This window comes from Canis lupus, chromosome 20 (assembly GCF_003254725.2).
Source record: "Canis lupus dingo isolate Sandy chromosome 20, ASM325472v2, whole genome shotgun sequence".
NCBI classification, from domain to species: Eukaryota; Metazoa; Chordata; class Mammalia; order Carnivora; family Canidae; genus Canis; species Canis lupus.
In genome coordinates, this window is record NC_064262.1 from 5,885,546 (window position 1) to 5,905,925 (window position 20,380).

The 20,380-nt window shown below is 40.8% G+C and overlaps 1 protein-coding gene and 1 non-coding gene across 5 annotated transcripts in view; one reads left to right on the forward strand and one right to left on the reverse strand.

Moving 5' to 3' along the window:
- Positions 1-20,380, reverse strand: part of IFT122 (intraflagellar transport 122) — a 72,001-nt gene that overhangs the window by 41,356 nt on the left and 10,265 nt on the right. For 3 of the 4 annotated variants that reach the window (XM_025449333.3, XM_049097655.1, XM_025449322.3), the window contains exons 3-9: positions 20,105-20,189; positions 15,339-15,417; positions 13,355-13,431; positions 11,078-11,144; positions 10,015-10,161; positions 8,806-8,982; positions 6,738-6,813 (exon numbers count right to left, since the gene is read on the reverse strand). In XM_025449333.3, coding sequence (XP_025305118.1) covers positions 6,738-6,813; positions 8,806-8,982; positions 10,015-10,161; positions 11,078-11,144; positions 13,355-13,431; positions 15,339-15,417; positions 20,105-20,189 — 708 coding nt within the window. The remainder of the gene's footprint in view (positions 1-6,737; positions 6,814-8,805; positions 8,983-10,014; positions 10,162-11,077; positions 11,145-13,354; positions 13,432-15,338; positions 15,418-20,104; positions 20,190-20,380) is intronic. The other variant, XM_025449341.3, reaches the window with a different exon arrangement.
- On the forward strand, positions 3,229-3,334 carry LOC112663004 (U6 spliceosomal RNA). Its single transcript, XR_003138995.1, has one exon. It is a non-coding gene; the product is annotated as a U6 spliceosomal RNA (small nuclear RNA).

The window sequence follows — 20,380 nt, forward strand, 5'->3', positions numbered from 1 at the left end:
GAATCCACAGTATTCAGAACACAATTTAGGGCTTTTCCTATCAACTTTATTTATTTTTTTCCTATCAACTTTAATGAGGGATTGTCAAGAAGATAATCCCACCTCCTGTGGGATTCCATCATGAACACAGGCCAGCTTCCTCCCCTACACACAGCTGAATCCTCCAGTGCTAGGGTCGGCAGCATTTCCCCCAGGCCCACTAGCTGTTCCAGATATGTGTCTTAGATCCTCAGCAATCCAGATCCAGGGATTAGTCTTTCTCCCACAGGCCCTCCTCCATACACTGTCCTTGCAAGGGTTCAATGGTTCCCCTCAGCTTTCTTCTCTTTTTTTTAAAGTATTTCATGAAGCCAAATATATCCAATTTAAAAAACTGTCCTTGGGGTGCCTGGGTAGCTCAGCAGTTAAGCATCTGCCTTTGGCTCAGGTTATGATCCCGGGTCCAGGGATCAAGTCCTGCATCAGGCTCACTGCAAGGAGCCTGCTTCTTCCTCTGCCTGTGTCTCTGCCTCTCTCTCTGTATCTCTCATGACTAAAGAAATAAAATCTTTAAATAAATAAATCTCTATTCTGGAATTACAACTATCCTACTTCTCTTTATAACAACCTTATTGAAGTATTACATACTATGCAATCACTCATTTGAAGTATATAATTAATTGTGCAAACATTATCTCTAATTCAGAACATTTATATCATTCCAAAGAGAAACCACATACCTATTAGCTGTTGATCCCAATTCTCCTCTCTTTCCCTCCCCAGGCAACCACTAATCTGATTTCTCTGTCTATAGATTTGCCTACTTTCGAGATTTCACATAAAAGGGACCACACAATTTGTGGCCTTTTGGGACCAATTCATTCACATTATAGCATATATCAAAAATTTCACTCCTTTTCATTGCTGAATAATATTCCATTACATGGCTATAACACATTTTATTATCCATTCATCAGTTGGTGGCCACACCTAGTTTTTGACTATTATGAATAATACTGCTATGGATATATGTGTATAAGTTTTTATGTGGACAGGTTTTCATCTCTCTTGGATATATATACCTAGGAGTGGAATTGCTGAATCTATAGTAACTTTATCTTTAACCTTCTGAGGAACTGCCAGATTTTTTTCAAAGTAACTATGCCATTTTATATTTGTAACAGTAGTATATAAAGGTTCCAATTTCTCCATCCTAGTGGGTATGGTTTTGATTTGCATTTCCCTGGTATCTAATAATGTTGAGAATCTTTTTATGTGCTTATTGGCCACATGTATATCTTGTTTGGAGAAATGTCTATTCAAATCCTTTCTCCAATTTTGAATTGGGTTATCTCTTCATTACTGAATTGCAAGAGTTCTTTATATGTTCCAGATACATGTCCCTTATCAGATATAGGATTTGTAAAAATTTCTCCAATTCTGTGAGTTGTCTTTTCAGTTTTGGGTGACACTAGGGTGAAGGTCAAGCTCCTGAGATCAGCTTCCAAGAGCCTTTTTCTCAGGCAAAATGAACATCTTATAGTTTGTTTGCCAAGCAGACCATGTTCTTTCAGGCCTCCACATCCTCACAAATGTTGTTCTCCACACCGTCCCAGCCCCAGCCAAGAGTGTCTATCCTCTTCCTCTCTCTTCCCACCAAGTGTCATCTCCTACAAAAAAAAAAAAAAAAATTCCCCCAATCTCTCTGCCCCACCCAAGGCCTGATTTATTTAGTTCCCCTTCCTCTGTGCTCCCCTGGCCCAGTGCTCACCTCTCCCACAGCACTTCTCTCACTGCTCTATAGTTACAGGTTTAATTTGATGTCCCCACCTCCCCTTACTACTCGTTAAAGTCCAAGCTCCTTATTGTCACTGAAGATTTTTTGCCACCCCTGAAGGAGCTTTTTGTGAATAAAAATATTATTTATGATTATCATTATTAAACTATAGTTTATTAAAGAAATAATTCTAAAACCCTGGTTTCTCATTAAGTTTTTAAGTTCAATTTAGAAATACTTTCCTATTTATAAGTATGACAAAAGTAAACAACTAATTGAAAAGGGGACTTTATCATTTACTGAATTAAATTTTGAACAGACTTTAAAATCCCTTAGTATTGGGGTACCTGGGTGGCACAGTTGATTAAGCATCCTACTCTTGGTTTCGGCTCAGGTCTGATCTCAGGGTTGTTAGGCTCTGCACTCAGCCTGGAGTCTGCTTGGGTTTCTCTCTCCCTCTCCCTCTGACTCTACCCTTCCCCCTGCCCCATGCTTGCTCTCTCCACTCTCTCTCTCAAATAAAGAAATAAACCTTTAAAAAATGAAAAGAAAATCCCTTAGTGTCATTTACAACTTAGTTGATTCCCTTAAATTAAACTACAATTATTCATTTCATAATTCAATTTTTCTTTATAAGAATTTCAAATGCCCAACAACCAAACTTCCCCTAGTACTTATAAAATGATAGTAAATCTAGTAAGAAAACTAAAAAAAAATCTTATGAATCATGACATGGAAGGCTTGCAGGTTCTGGTAACAAACAGCTCACTAATTCCTATTGGGCCAACTTTCCTGCAGGTAATAACTATAAACTCTGGACTAACTATAAATGACAATCACGTGAAGGCACTAGAGAGCAACCATACGCAAACAAAAACTGAAGACACGTGGGCATTTGGAACAATGGACTGGTACTAGGTGAATTTCTCACTTTTTTAAGGGTTTTTTGCCTAAGGGCAGGCCCTATCAGCACCCTGCTGGATGAACACAGAATTTGGAGTGGCCACAACAGCCTGAAAATGAGGTGACAAATCCCAGAAAAGAGACAGATGCAGAGGGAGGAAAGAAAGCCAAAATTCTGCACATACACTCTGTTGAATATCTAGAGCTCTTTGAATGACACACATGTGGGGTAGATGCTAAGCAGCCTAGCAAGGCTAAAGAACTCAATAGAGATTTCAGTGGTTGCTCATACTGAAAAGATGGAGTTTGAACTCTGAACCCAGTAAAGTTAACTACCTTTTTTTTTAAAAAAAAAAAAAACTACTACAGGAGTACCTGGTGGTTCAGTCAGTTAAGCATCTGCCTTCAGCTCAGGTCATGATCTCACGGTCCTGGGACTGAGCCCAACATTGAGCTCTCTGCTCAGTGGTGAGTCTACTTCTCCCTCTCCCTGTCCCTCTGTGATCACTCTCACTCTCTCTCAAAAAAAATAAATAAAATCTTAAAAATAAATAAATAACCCTACTATAGTGCTTCTTCAGCAGCACACATACTAAAATTAGAACGATATAGAGAAGATTAGCATGGCCCCTGCACAAGGATGACACTCAAATTCATGAAGTGTTCTGTATTTTAAAAAAAAGAAAAAAAAAACTACACAATAATCTTCAGAGGAACATGACAGAAATGAATCCCTATGATGTATCATTTAAAATGTCCAGAATAGGGCAGCTCCGGTGGTGCAGAGGTTTGGTGTCGCCTGCAGCCCAGGGCGTGATCCTGGAGACCCTGGATCGAGTCCCACGCCAGGCTCTCTGTATGATGCCTGCTTCTCCCTCTGCCTGTGTCTCTGCCTCTCTCTCTCTGTCTCTATGAATAAATAAATAAAATATTTAAAAAAATAAAATAAAATAAAATGTCCAGAATAGGGGCAGCCCCGGTGGTGCAGCGGTTTAGCGCCGCCTGCAGCCTGGGGTGTGATCCTGGAGACCCGGGATCAAGTTCCACGTCAGGCTTCCTGTATGGAGCCTGCTTTTCCCTCTGCCTGTGTCTCTGCCTCTCTCTGTCTCTATGAATAAATAAAATCTTTAAAAAATAAAAAATAAAAAAATAATAAAAAATAAAATATCCAGAATATAACCCAAAACTCCAAAAGGCAGAAAAATGTGAACCATATTCAAGAGAAAAGACAATTAGTAGATATTGACCCCCAAGATAATTCAGATAGGAATTAGCAGATGAATATTTTAAAATAGCTATTATAACTACGGTCAAGGACATAAAGGAAAATATTCCTATAATGAATAGACAAATAGGAAAAAAAGAATCAAATGGAAATCTAGAACTGAAAAATGCAATAACTGAAACAAAAATTCACTAAAAGGGCTTAACAGAAATATTACAGATGACAGAAGAGTCAATGCAACTGAAGACTGAGATAAAAGATTTAAGAAATCAACAGGGCCTCAGTGACTTGGAAAACAATACCAAAAGGTCTAACATGTAATTGGAGACCCAGAAGGATAGTAGAGAATGAAGAAGAAAAATTATTTGAATAACAAAAAAATTATTCCACATTTGGTGAAAGAATAAAGATATGTGTATAGATTCAAGAAGATCAGTAACTATCCCCCACTCTACCCTAAGCCAGAAAATATAATGTATCTCTTTAACATTCTAATATTACTTAGGTACTTACTAAAAATGTCTTATACTTTTCAATTTAAAATCGGATGTGTAAAATTAATTACTCAATTACATCTTTTAAATGGTCATCACAAGACTGATCTGATAGATATTCCAATATGGATTCCAGTACCAGTCTGCCTGGGTTCTAAACCAGAGCTAGCCACTACTCTGTATGGCTTTGGGCAGTTATTGAACCTCTCTGTGCCTCAATTTTTTAACATGTAAGGTGGTGATTATAATACATACCTCACAGAGTTATAACCAAGATTAAGAGTTAACCTTGTAGAGTCTATATAATGCCTAAAATTCAATAAATGTTAGTGATTATCATTAATCCAGATACCCTTAAACATTACAAACACTTAAAATGCCAAAATACACAAATTATTCCTAATTATACCTAATACAAAAGTATAGTCTTGATTTACTTCATATTTTTTTGTATTTTTTTTATTGGAGTTCGATTTCCCAACATATAGTATAACATCCAGTGCTCATCCCATCAAGTGCCCCCCTCAGTGCCCATCACCCAGTCCTCCCACCTCTCCTTCCACTACCCCTTGTTCGTTTCCCAGAGTTAGGAGTCTCTCATGTTCTATCACCTTCTACCACCCTCTCTGATATTTCCCACTCATTTTCTCTCCTGTCCCCTTTAATCCCTTTCACTATTTTTTATATTATACTATATTTAATTCTAAATCTTCCCAGATTTAAAAGGCACCCAACTAAGGAAACAATTTTACTGTCCCAAACTAGTTGTGTTATCTCAGCAGAGTGAGATTGCTTATCATTCAAAAACTCTGGGCCACACTATGAACTTTAGTGCTATATATGTGCAAGATATTGCCATGGCACTGACCACCAGATCAGGTTCTTTTTCATTTTCACTATAGCAGTAAGACTCCATTCCTTCCCTTATAGTGTGGTTATTTGTTTCCAAGAACTAGCAATACCCATACCCAGTGCCTTGTACACAATAGATGTGCCAATAAGTGTTTGTTGAATGATGATATACACACATTAAGTAAATGAACAGATAGGCCAGGGCTAGATACAAGAAAATTAAAAGTGCGAGTTTGGGGAAATCAGCCGTGGAAGGAAACTCAGAAGACATCTCACTATCTACCTTTATCTTTTCTTTACTCAGCTACACAAAAAAATGACCAATGAGGTAGAAAAGAAATGGCCTTAAAGCCGGGCTACACATAACTGAAACCCCTCCTTTCTAGCAGGACATATTTTGAGAAATAAAGATATTGTTAAACAAAAGGCTCCACTGACCAGACTGTATTTCTCAGGCTATGGTACCTAAGCCATCCCCACCACCTTCACTTTAATCCTTGGTGTCTCCTGCCTAGCAGGTTTTCCTCTACCAGGTTCTATTTTAATCTACCCTCCATAGAAACAAGGAATTTTTCTGAAACAGGAATCTGATTAAGTCACTCTCCGCCTAAATCGATGGCTCTTAAATACTTATAGTATATGAAGTTCAAACTCCTAATTCACACAACTCAGGTCCTTTAGAATCATGTACCCATCCATCTTCCTTTCTAGTTCCATCTTTTGTCTATAATTATTGGGATCCAGTCACTCTGAATAACCCACTGTTCCCCGACTTGATATGTATCTTCATTCTTCCCTGCCTTTGCAGATGCTGTTTCCTCTGCCTGAAACACTATTTCCAGTGTCCTCTGCCTAGCAAACTCCCATTTATTTTGCTCAAAGGTCATCTCTACAAAATCTCCCATTTCTACCAAGCAGTGATGATATTCTCTTTTGTGTCCCTATAACAATCTACCTGTACAACTCCTTAAGATGCCATGTATCATGCTGCACTGGGGCTAATGGCTATCAACTGTGCCCCTACCAGCCTTTGAGCTTTCACACAGCAGAGGCATTAACAGCTCTGTCAGTAGCCCCTGGCATAGATGAAGTGCTGGCCTAAGTGGGTGCTCATTAATGTTTGTAGAATGCATAAAGCAAATAAAGGAAAACAAAGTCATAATGAAGACTAAGGCTTTAGAATCAGAACAGGCTGGGTTCCAATCTCAGGTGTCACTATTTACTAGCTGTGTAGGACCTTGGGTATAATTTTTATATCACTGCTCTGAGTCTTGCCTACTCATTTCTAAAAAGTTGATAACCAATATACCTACTTCGCAGGATCTGTAAGAATTAAATGAGATAAAGTATGCAAAACACTGAGCACAGTACCTGGTATTAAGGGCTCAATAAACAGGGGCTAACAATAATAAAAGTATAATTACTAATAATCTCTGAAAATGAAAAGAGATTATAAAAGACATGACCAAAACTGTATTTCCCACTAGGTTTGGATAGAGCTACATACCTGTTTTCCACTCAGTTGGTAGAAGGAGAGCTTCTGTCCCCAATCAGCTACAGCCAGGATGTCATTATGTTCCTCTCTAATCAACAGAAGACAAAAGAGGTTATGTGGAGTCATGGCCTACTGATAACTGCAGCCCTAAAGGTTTAACAAACAACAGGAAAAAGAAAGCACTAGCCAGACTGTCAGATTGCCAAATATTATACAGCAATACTGTATTCCAAAGTTGTAATGTGGGCCAAAAGTTGTAATGTGGGCCAAAAGTTGTAATGTGGGCCAACCCATCAATCAGTCCAGTGGAATGATACAAGGTGATCCTCCTGGGACCTGTTATTTCACTGAATACCATACTATGGGGCTCTGCCACAGTGAAGAGGCTAAACCCCTCATTTCAAAGCTTCCTAAGAGCAGTGCTAAGAAAGAGCAAGGTTAGAGAAACAAGATTGCTTTTTACTTTTGTACTATAAAATGTGGGGAGATGATGGATAAATAAGTCCAAAGCAGTGGAAAGCCATGAGTTGTCTGATTTTTTAATGGACAGAGGGGAAGCTGGCTTGCTCTCCCTGAAGAAGGAAAATTAACACCTCAAGCTAAGTTCTCTCACAGCTGGGGTTCTCAAACAGGTGAAATAGTTTCTGATTGGAATTAATAAAATATAATGGGCTCTCTGAAGACCAACAATTGTCTTTGAAACTGAGTACCTATCAGGATCAGTACCTTGGGACTAGGGCTTTAGGACTAGCACACAGGAGAAACCTCTTCAGCTGAGGCTGGGGATCAAGCAACTTGGGAATCTAGTTCAAGAGAGAGACATTTCCAGCCCTTGAGACCTGGTCTTACTCTACTTAATATTGCCTCCTCTTTCTTTATTAATTCAAGCTTTTCAAGCCCAGGGCCTATCGTCATCTGATAACACCCATAAGATATGCAGGCAAGTCAGGGTGCAGCCTCTTCTGCAAAACACAGCCACAGGTGGACACTGGCAAATATAGGCACTAATTCACAACTAAGGGAAAAAGGACAAGGAGGGAGAGGGAGGGATATTAACAGGAAGAGACCTACAGGTGAACTCTGTATGATTTGCACTGAGGTCCAAACACAATCCACGAACCCAGCCCATGGTAAGCCTCCTAACGGAGGCCACATACATGAGCTGGATTGGTGGTTTTTTCCAACCTCTTTTTTCCCCTTTTCCTTTTTTATTCCTGGCAGTGGGACTCTTTACCAAAACAAAAACTCATGTCAAGCAATAAAAGGGACTGTTCTGGTTGAAGCAGAGATAGGGATCTGAAGCCTACCTTTTCCTACTATCCTTGTCCTCCACTTCCACCTCCTTCTTACAAGGAACCCCAGGCACCATAGAGCAGTTTGAAAATTCCCAAGCTGGATCATTTTTGCCCAATCAGAACATCCTGGCTCCCCCAGGTCTCCTCACTCCAGTCTGCCAACGTTTTCCTTATAAGTAAACTCAATCAAAAAGAAGAAAGAATGCCTAGACAGCCAGGATTTGGGCGTGACAATTGTGTATAAGGCAAGGGCTTCCTCTCTGGTACGTGTCCTATCAAATGCAAGGTAAAGTACAGGGGAATAATCTAAGAAAGGTGTCCAGTAACACAGAAAGTGTTTAATGAACTATGGTATAGCCACACAGCATACTCTATGCAGGTATTAAAAATAATGTTTTTAAAGGACCAGTAATGTTACTAGAAAGAATTCACTTTATGATGGTCAAGTGGGAAGAAAAGAAGACCGGAGATGATTTAGTTAATCATATGAACACACTAAAAGACTGAAGGGAAATACACTAAAATGCTAGCGATGGTTCCCTCATAGGATAGGGTTTTACAGAAAAGTTGAACTTTCTCCTTTAGACTTTTCAGCAATTCCTAAATTTCCCAAAGAATAATTGTATGACAAGCTATAAGGTGTTCCCCCTTGTTGGAGGAGCTTTCACCAACAATTCCCCCAACCCCACTTAGAATGGAGCTTCAGAGCAGTGTCTGCCCTGGCAGGTCTACGCTGGGGCCTGGACCCCTCCAAGGAGGGTTCTTGCTCCTCGGGACACACTCACGAGTTGTCGTCCCTGGGACTGTCGTCCTCTTCCTCTGGCTCTTCCTCCTCTGCCTCACTACCCTGACTACTGTACACTGCTGACTTCAGAGTGGAAGGGATTTCCTGAAAATATCTGTTGACAATGACTTCCTCGGCATCCTCATTTTCTCTGTTCATCCAGAAACTCTCCCATCGGCTGTAGACAGTAAGTGGTTGTTCACAATCACATTGCCTAGAACTGCACTAAAGCTATAATTTCAAAACCTGTCAAGGAGCCCCTGAACCCTGCCCGGAAGAGGATAGCAACCAGGTACATTGGGCATCCTGCTTCTCATGAATTAAAAATGGTACCCTGAAGCCACAGAGTCATCTTGTGGCCACAAAATCAAACAGCAGGAACTCTGGGGTAGGCTAATGGCCTTTGAAGGCATTAGACATGCATGGTACAGCCCTGGGCTGGACACAATTATTCAGGAAGAAGCATAATAATCTGGTGTAAGAAAGGCAATGGAATCAAATAATCTTCTAAATCGAGTAGGTACCACCTGTAAAATGACATTGGGCTGGTAAACAATTAAGTCCTTTACCTTCAGAGGACTCTGTGGGGGATACTAGAAATTTAGTATTAAAGGATTATACAAAGAGCACCAAAAGCTTTTAGTCTACCTTTTTAAAGTCACATGGGCAAAGGATGGAAATGTGTGTAAGGTTTGAGAAGGTAGATGCCAATTGTTTGAGGAACTAATAGGCTTTGGGGACATTTCTAGACTTAATTTTTACTTTTTTGGCAAGGGTGGCAAAAAAGGTTCATGAAATAGGTATTTATTATTCAGTGGGCACATGTTCTGCCCAGACTTGGAGGGAAGAAATGAAAAAAAAAAAAAGACCAAAATAAATAGCAAAGAAGTGTGCTATTAACTCATAAAGAAATGGGCTCTCTATAGCACGCGTGCACGCGCACACACACGCACGCGCATGCACACAGAGTTTGGGCTGGCCTAGATAGTTCATCTGCTTAGCTAAAATTTCTGGGATTCATTCCAAAACTCAAGATGGGCTCTTAAAACATTCCATTCAAATGGAATGGGTTCCAAAACAGATCAGTCAAATGGAATGAGAAGGTTTTGAATGGAGGGAGACCTTAGGAAGACAGAAAGAACTCAGCCTGTGGAGAAAGCCCTTTTTCTCAGTAATATCTGTCCTAGAAGGAGGACAGCTATAAGATTACCTTGAAGGGCTCCAGCAGATGGACCATATGGGGGAGAGGGAGCCCCCGGGCCGCTCGATCTTCACTTTCTCCTCGCCATTTTTATTCCGTATGCTGATGATCCCATTGAACATCCCCAGAGCCAAGTACTGACCATCATTTGTCCAGCTGTTCATTCAACCAACAGAGGGCATAGGGAGAGGGAAAGGAACACACAGAAGATAAAACCAGTGAGGATGATGTGTTGTTGAAATACAGTCTGATGAGGCAGCAATGGCAGGCCCATCTTGATGCAAAAATTAGAGGACCAAACTTCAAACCCCATTTATTTTTAGAATCAACAGTGAGATGTGAAGGCAATAGCACTGTTTTCTGAGCTCCCACAGCTTTCCGTACATAATTCCATGGTAGCCCCTAGCTACCCACATCTGCTGCGCCAGCCTCTATTCCCCACTCACCATTTCAACCTCCTCCCACTTCAAGTGTCTTGGTGTATTCCTAGCCTCTCAAATAGGTAGGTGCTTAATAGATGTTGAATGAAAGAAAGGCCACATTCAGAAGCTGCACAGCCAGAATAGCTACCACTTATAGAATCTCTACGGTATGTCAGGCACTGTGCTGCTTGCTTTACACTCCTTAGTTTGTGTGCATTTCATAGTAGCCCTAACAAGTCAGTATTTTTATCCCCATTTATCAAATGAGGAACCTCCTAAGGTCACAGAGCCCATCAGTGACTGAATTTGGATTCAGATCCAGGTCTAGTATCAAATCCTATGGTTTCTCTAGCATACATGCTGCCTAAACAAGGACAGCCTTGCACCTCCAGAAAACCTCCACTGAGTGCAGCTTCTGGCTGAGGAGGCTTGTTGCTAGATAATTGCAAGAAGGCAACCTGTAGCTCTCTTTTGCTTGATGGTCAAAGGCATGGATCCTTCCCATCAAGGAGACCAGAAAAGAAAATATAGGGGCCCAAGCCACCCAGATCACATAAGACCTTTTCCCACTGTGTAAATTAACTGGAGTTTGAGAGTCTATTTGGGAGAAGGGAACATAAAACCTACTTTCAGAGCTGCTCTTAACTCACCTGCAGCAGGTGATCTTGCTACTGGATTTGTGCTTGGAGACGGACTTCTGTTCAGGAGACCACAAGCCTTCAACACAAAATAATATAAAAGAAGATATACTGGATGGAATATTACTCAGCAATAGAAAGGAACGAACTATTGAGAACCTCCAGGGCTTTATGCTGAGTGAAACAAGCCAATCTCAAAAAGTCATGTACTATATGATTCCATTTTATAACATTCCCAAAATGGCAAAATTCCATAAATATGGAGAACAGCTTAATGGTTACCAGATGCCACGGGTTAGGGAATAACAGAAGGAGGATGGTGATAAAGGAGTGTATGTACGGCTTTATGGTAATCTACACAAGTGATCAAAGGACAGAACTGAATATACACATTGTGCCAGTTTCCTGGTAGACTTCTCTACTATCTTTGCAACTGACAGAGAATCTATAATTATTTCAAAAGAAAAAAAGGATAGATTGCTGAATTTCTAGCCAACTTTTCAGAGCATTAACTCAAAGAAATGGCAATTTCACAGTTCTTAACTATTACATTACAACCAGAGTACAACTTAGCATTTGAAGTAATGATTGATGCTTCCTGAAAATCAGTTTCCTCTCCCAGGCCTCACCCACAGCACATGATCCTGTCCAGGCTGTGCTTTGTCTAAGGCACACTAGCCACTTCTGGCTTGCTCCCTCCTGCTAGTGGCTCACTGCCCTACAACAGGTGTATGTCTAGGCAACATGAACAAATTCTACTCTTTGCCTGAGCCATGAAGTACGATCAAGAAGGTAAATCTAGGGCAATAATGTATTTACATAGCAAAGTGCAACATCAAGCAAGCTATTTGTTTCTCCCCTCCCCCTGGTCTAGAATGCCTCCCCTAAATATTTCAACCTGTGTATATCTTATCTATGCTCCACTGAGCCTGCCTGGAGCCTCCAGCAGAGGAAACCTCTCCCTCCTGGGTTTCCCTTAGCACTGTTTGCCAGATCATGCTCTAAATGCAATCCTATGGCCTAGGTCCAAGCCCTGGTTCCACCACTTATTGGCTGGGCAACCTCAAGTGAGTCACTGAACGACTCTAAGCTCCAGTTCTTTTTCATCAGTGGTATAAGAATAATACCTAAAAAAAAAAAAAAAAGAATAATACCTGACCTCAATGGTGGCCATAGAACTCAAATAGGAATTCATTTTAATCCTCAGCACAGTGCCTAGCACATCTTAAACAATTCAATGAATATTTTTATTATTACTTGATGTTATATTTTTACAAGTTTTACCTTCCCAATTGCCCCAAACCACAAGCTCTTTGAGGACAGGGATTCGATTTTGTCCCTTTAATCACAAAACTAAACACACAGACCAGTGCCTTACATGGAGAAAATAATAAAATTTTTAATGAATAACAGCTCCTTTCCCCTTCATTTATACAATGTGCTTACATATATATATATATATAAAATATATATTTATATTTCATGAAATATGAAATTATATGAAATATATGTATATGTGTGTATATATATATATATATATATTTTTTTTTTTTTTTTTTTTTTTAACCTCAGAACTCTGTCAGTGAAAGGGTAGGAATGTGTTCATCTGAGATAAGGACACTGAAACACTGAGAGGGATTACATGGTCTCTCATTCCTCAGTAATGCCTATTCTGTTGTACTCAGCAAGGAAGACAGATGGATGGGCTGAAAACCACAATTCCCCTTGAATAGAGATAATCTACAGGCCTCTGCCCCTTCCCTCCCTGTCTCGATGGCCCTTTCACTGGCCTCTCTCTGTGCCAGCATCATGCCAATGTCATAAATGGGGCCACAGTGAGCTCCTCAGGGCGTCCAGCCCCTCTGGAAGGACAGCTAGTCACCAAACAAGTAACGGTGACACACTACACAAGCACAGTTGAAACAATGAAGAATTTCACATACGTGGATATTAAGGAACACAGAGGCAGGAATAATGACCTACTCCTGACAGATGAGGTGGGAAGGCTTCCCAGAGGTGGCAACGCCAAGTTGTCTATGCTCTCCCACCCTTCTTACCATCTCCCTCCCTAAGGCCCTTCCTGCTGTCTCCCAGATTTCTTACCAGATTCAATGTTACCATTCACTCTCTTGATTTCTACACAATTTAAAGAATAAGTGTCAGCCTCCCCTCAGCCACTGAAGAGAGGGAAGTAGCATTAACTCTCCCAGGATAAAACCACCACATTCTGGATGGGTGTCAGCAGATTTTCAGTAATTCCAGGACAAAACATCAGGAATCAAAACTTACCAAAGTCACTGGAGGAACAAGATGCCAGTTGGTGGGTAACAGGGTTGTAGGAGACACACTGGATAGAATCATTATGTCTAAGAAGTAAACAACTATAGATTATTATGCAGCAAACCACAAATGCTTCAGTGGCTACAACTGAAGATTTTATGATAAGCCCACAGTCTCTCTAACTACACACCACAAACTCTTATGCAAGTGACCAACAAAAAGCACAGGGATGAATTCTCCTCCCCTGGATTGCCCCTCACCCACAATTTTCATCTCTTAGACATTACCCACCAGACTGGCCTAGCTTAAATGCTACCTCCTCCAGGACCAGCATGCTAGGTATCTCTGATTTGTTAACTGATAACGAAGTAAAGCACCTAGCCTAGCACCAGGTACACAGGCGATGGCTGTTACTTATTACTTTGTGGAGGTCTAGAAATACAGGATGGAGGTACAACGAAGATATTACAGGACAAGATCTGGAAATGTGGCAAATCCTGAGATGATAATGAAAGCTAAGTGAGTTATGTATCTCAGCCTCTGTTTTATTCCTACACCTCTGGGTAATACTTCACTTATAACCTCACTCATTCATTTATTCACTCATTCAAAGTTGTTGATCTGTATGCCCACATTCATAACAGCAATCAAAACAGCTAAGAATTGAAAGCAATTCAATGTCCATCAATGACAGATAAATGGATTAACAAAATGTGTTATATACATACACTATAATATAACTAAGCCTTAAAAAGAAAAAGAATTCTGGGGTGCCTGGGTGGCTCAGTTGGTTATGTGGCCGACTCTTGATTTCGGCTCAGATCATGATCTCAGAGACCTGAGACTGAGCCCTGCTTTGGGCTCCATGCTCAGCAGGGAGTCTGCTTGAGGTTCTTCTGTCCTGCCCCCTACTCACTCACTCACTCACTCACTCCCTCTCTAAAATAAAAAAATAAATCTTTTTAAAAAAGGAAGTGAATATGGACACATGCTCTAATATGGATGAACTTAGAGGACATTATGCTAAGTGAAATAAATCAGTCATGAAAGGACAAATACTGTATGATTCTGCTTATATATGGTGCCTAGAGAAGTCAAATTCAGAGATAGAAAGTAAAATAGTAATTAACAGGGGCTGAGGGCCCAGGCAATAGAAGTTGTTGTTTCATGGGTATGGAGTTTTAGTTTTGCAAGATGAAAAGAGCTACGGAGATTTTGTACAACAACATGAATGTACTTAACACTACTGAACTGTACTTAGAAAATGGTGAAGATAATAAATTTCTGTTATGTGTATTCTACCACAATTAAAAAGAGAAAAAATTATTTCCTAATTACCAATTTTAGGGGCCAAGCACTGTACTAGGCATCAGGAACACAAAGGTGAGCAAAAACAGATGCAATGTTGGCCCTCATGGAGTTTACAGGCTGATGGGAGCTATCATTCAATCCCCAGAATAAATGTAAAAGTACAACTGTGAGAAATGCCAAGAAAACCTGACTGAGTCTAGAGAAGCAGGAACAGCTTCACAGAAGCAGCAACATCTGAGCCTGAGATCTGCAGAGCAAGTAAGGATTGATGTGGTGGAGGAACAGGGAAGAATAGGAGCAGAGCCCTGGCGGAGAAGAAGCCTGGAGTGTACTGACCCTGGGTTGCTGGCTGTGGAAACTAGGTGGATGTGAAGCCAGTCCCTGAAATGGGGACATTAAAACAGGCAGGTTGGGGTGGGGTGGAATCTGTGGTGTCAGATTAACTAAACTGAGTTAGGTGTTTAGCTAGCCAGCCTGAGCTGGCCAGGCTAGGCATGCTCAAGAAATGTTGAATCATGTATTCATTACTCAACTTTCCTACACCCACCATTTCTCCTACAACATAACTTCAAGTGCAATTGCAGAGGAAAAGTTCTTCCTAATGTTATTTCTAAGGGGCTTTTGCTATAGTAGCTCAGTAAGAGTCAAACCAATAATACTGTACACCTAAACAGTTACTTACGTGTACTTCAAAATGCCCTCCAATTTTGAGGTCCAGATAATAACACTTTTGTCAGCTGATCCAGAAGCAAAGCGTTTGCCTAAAAGTGTTTTAAAAAGAAAACTGTCACATTTATTTAAAACCAGCATTTCCCAAAGAGTATTTCTTAGAAAACTAGTTCTTTAAGGTGAATAATAAGTGTCAGCTGCTTCTCTACTTCTTTTTCTTATTAGTATTGGATGGCAGTCAGGAAGTTTGGGTTCAAATTTTGCTTTGTCTGGCACTGAGTAAACGACGATGTATTGAGGGCCTACTACATGCTAGGGATCATGTTATGTGCTAAGGATTAAGTAGTGATTAAAGCACACATGATCCCTACCTTCACAGAGTTTAGTCTATTAAGAAAAGTAGGCATTAAATGAAATTAATCCAACACAAATATAATGTGCTAAGAAATGAGTCCTAGGAAAGAGAATAACTGGGGGACCTAATTAGTTGAGGCAAAGGATTCTCAGGAGGAGAACCTTCAGCTGAGACCTAAAGGATGAGCAAAGCTTAGCCAGGTGCAAAGAGAAACTAAAGACCAATCCACAAGGATAGAAAAGATATGCAAAGGCCCTGATTTAGGAAAAGCGTGGTATTTCTGAGGGACTGAGACATACCAGCATGGAACACCAAGGACAAAGGGGGAGGTGGGTGGAGGATAGATCTCTAGGAGCTTCAGGGCTATCATCAAGATCTCGCTCTTTATCCCAAAGAAAGGCTTCAAGCAAGAGCAACCAATGATATCTTCATTTCCACACTAGTTGGTTTTATGAAAGAATGGACTAGCGAGAGGCAACATAAAACAAGTAATTACTTCTTAATTACATTATTGCACGTTTACAAGTGTTTAGAAGTGGAGCACAGTATCACGGCAGCAAACAACAGGGAGCCTTCACCTACTCTGGTGAGCGATGACAACAGAGAAATAACCATGGGCCAGATTTTCTAAACCTTGTTAAGGACTTTTAGACTTTGTTCTTAAGGCAAATAGAAGTTGACATTGGAAAAGTCACTGCTCTCTGAGCTTCTACATCTGAAACATAAAGGAATAATAACATCTTCCTCACAGGCTCTGTGTGGGGGACACTTAAAATAATATTTGTAAAACACCTTTCATGATGGCTGGAATAATAGATATTTGAGTAAGCCATATGACATTGCTGCATCTATTAAATACACAGAAGCTGCTTTTATTTGTTCTTATTTCTGTCACTCCTCCCTCCACATTGGCAGACAGCTGATAATGAAGAGTGTGGGCTATGGGCTCAGAGTCTGAGTTGGAATTCCCAGTCATGGTACCAACTGCAGGACCCGGAACAAGTCCCTGAACATCTCTATGCTTTCATTTCCTCATTTGAAAAATGTGCGCAACAACAGTATTTACCTCATAGTTGTTGTAAAGATTAAAGAAGAATAAGTATTTGGGACAGTACCTGGAATAGAATCAATACTAAAAAAAAAAAATAGCTATTATTATTACAATTATTTCTTTATATTGTCTTCTTTTTTCTCAAACCAAAAACTAGTTCTTTCATACCTTTGTGTCATGGTTGCTCACTGAATATTTATTAGACTAGAGGAGACACTGGAAACAAGAAAGCTTTAAGAGCAATACCAGGGCAGCCCCAGTGGCTCAGCGGTTTAGCACCTCCTTCAGCCCAGGGCGTGATCCTGGGGTCCCGGGATCGAGTCCCATGTCAGGCTCCCTGCATGGAGCCTGCTTCTCCCTCTGCCTGTGTCTCTGCCTCTCTCTCTCTCTCTCTCTCTGTGTGTCTCTCATGAATAAATAAATAAAAATCTTTAAAAAAAAAAAAAAGCAATACCATAATTAGAGTATTTCTATTTCTAGATCCAAGGGGAAAAGACCAGTTTAGAGGAATTAAAAGACCTCAGAATCATGATGTAATGTCCTGGAGAAGCAGCATGATCTACTGGAAGGAATGAGTACTCTGCAGTTGGAGGACCTGAGACAGGTCCAGCTTTGCCACCCTCACCTGTTATTCTCATCCTAGCCTGTTTTCTCATCCATGAGGAGAATTGAGAAGTCCTCTCTGCCTGGTTCAGAGGGTTGTTGAGAAGGTCATACTTGATGATGTGTGTGGCAGGACTCTGCAAAGTGCAACAACTGCCACTAATGATAGGCCACACTCTGACACCATCAAAGGCCCTAATGGCATAGTAAGCCAAAGAGCCCCTAGGCTTATAAACTCCAGAGGCCCCAAAGGCCTCCCCACAGTATTACTCTGAATTTGAACTCAAGCATGCACATAAAAGAACAAAAAACAAAAGAACCATGACTACTGTGGCACAGCACACCTGACTATGAGGCAAGAAATAGTATTGTTTTTGCCACTAACTTGCTGCATGATCTTAGTGAGTCGCTTGACTTCTCCAGGTCTTTATGTAGGACTGAGATGAAGATACTGGGCTAGATCAGACTAAAACTATACTCACACAACTGTGTGTATATATAAAGAATATATATAAAGAATGTGCACTTTTCTACAAAGAAGTCTATAGTTTTCATATGATTCTCAAAGAGGCTCATCATCCAATAGCAGTTAAAAACTTGGAACCTAAATGATCTCCAAGGTTCGTTCAAGCACTGTAACATTCTGATTCTGGACCTTCTCAGCAGTAGTCACAGGATGTTATCTCTCATCCTACATCCATTTGACACATGAAAAAATTGAGACTCAGACTCAATAACTACCTCAAACTTACAGTGTCTTTGGGACTGGAACTAGGAGCCGTCGCATGCCAAAGCCCATGTTCTTCTCACTAATCCCACACAGGATAGCATGGATTTATTTTTAATTCTCAATATCAATGTCATGCACCCATTCTCTAACTACCACCTCTCCTCTTTGTCACTTTACCACATCCAGTAATCCTTCAAATCTACCAGGACCTAGAATCTCTCCACTGCCCCACTTACTGTGGTACTCTAATCACCTCACGCTCCCCATTACACAGCCGACAGCTCAAAGTCAATGTATATAATCACTCCTTTGCATACATCCTCCACTCCCTTGCCCTCTTACTGCATCTTGCAAACCTACCAATCTGGTTAAATCTAACTCTCCACACCCCTGCATCTGTGCAGTTCAGAGTAGTGGAGAAAAAGACATAATCACACCAACTGATCTGTCTATTGATGATCATTGTCAAGTGAGCCCTTCATGTTGCTTGCGATTTTACTGTACATTCTCTCAGCCATCCTCCTAAATGGCAATTTTCCATTTTTTTCCTTTTTCCTCAACTCTGACACCTCCCTCCCCAGCCTCACTCTCAGGTGATGTTGCTTCCTATTTCACTGAAAGAATGGAAGAGAATTTCTATTAGACTCCTAATACCACATGTCTCCACCTGCCAGCACCTGTGGCAACACCCTCTACCTTCCACCATGCCACATCTAGGTCCTAGATCCCATCTCCTCTTGCCCTCTCAATGACTCTATTCTGACAAGTCCTTCCCCTTTCTCCTACAGCATTATTTCTCAAATTCAACATATTGAAAATTGAACTCCTGATCTTCCACTGTAAGTATCTCTACCTGTAACTTTTCCCATCTTAGTGGAAAACAACTCCAACATTTTCAGCAGCTCAATTCAAAATCATTGCAGTCACCTCTGATTCCTTTCTTCACACTACACACACCATCTGTCAGGCAATCCTATTGCCCCCACCTTCAAACCATATACAGAGTTTGACCACTCCTTACTACTTGCTCTGTTCCCACCTCTCTCAGAGGCCTGAGCCACCATCACTAGTGTTATAAAACTTGCTTGAATGATGCTGCTTCACTGGTCTTCCTGCCCCAACTCTCACCCCTTGCAGGCTGTTTCCAAAACATCAGCTAGAGGGATTCTTTTAAAATATAAATCAGATCAGATCTCTCCTCTGCTCATAAGTCTTTAGTGGTTCCCTATTTTCACGGAGACTCTAAGTCAAAGTCCTTATGACAGCCAATGTGATCTGGCCACCCTACCTCTATACCTGTTACCTCTCTACCCTTATCCCTTACTGCTCCCCCTTATTCTCTCTGGCAAAGCCCCTTGGAAGACATACTCTCACCTGAGGGCCTTTGCAATGGCTTTTCCTCTTACAAGGAGCTCTCTTCCCCTAGATGCCCACTACCAGAATCTCACTGCCTCTCCACCTTCAAGTCTTTGCTTAACCGTCCCAATCTCAATAAGCCCACCTTCACCACCCTACTCATTCCCATATCCAATCCTCTGCCCCACCCAACATCCTCAACTTCCCTTATTCTGCTCTACTTCCAGCATACTTTAAATTTACTTAATTACTGGGCACCTGGGTGGCTCAGTGGTTGAGCATCTGTCTTTGGCTCAGGTTGTGATCCTGGGGTCCTGGGATCGAATCCTACATCAGGCTCCCCACAAGGGAGCCTGCTTCTCCCTCTGCCTATGTCTCTGCCTCTCTCCCTGTGTCTCATGAATAAATAAATAAATCTTTTAAAATTTTTTTCTTAAAAAAATAAAAATAAAAAAAATAAAATTTTTTTCTTAATTATCTCAAGCACCTAGAACAGTGCCTGGCACATAGATGGCCCTCAATAAGTACTTGTTAACTTGGATTGAAGTCTAAGAAACTTAACTATCTTCTGCAACTGCAAGTTGTATGTTAGCTTCCTAACCATAATTAAGGAGTGACAAAGGAGAAAAATGAACAACTATGACTCCATTTTATAGAGAGTGTAAAATCAGATCAGACTCTTACCATCTTTTGCATATGCCACACAATACACAGTATCTTTGTGTCCCTTTAGGGGCTGAAGTAAGGTGCCATCAGAGGTATCATAAACCTGGCAAAAAAGAGACAGAAGTATAGGTGGCTCAGCCAGTTAAGTATCCGACTCTTGATTCTAGCTCAGGTCATGATCTTAGGGTTGTAAGATCAAGCCCCACCTGCTACAGGCTTAAGATTCTCTTTTTCTGGGCAGCCCCGGTGGCGCAGCGGTTTAGCACCACCTGCAGCCCAGGGCGTGATCCTGGA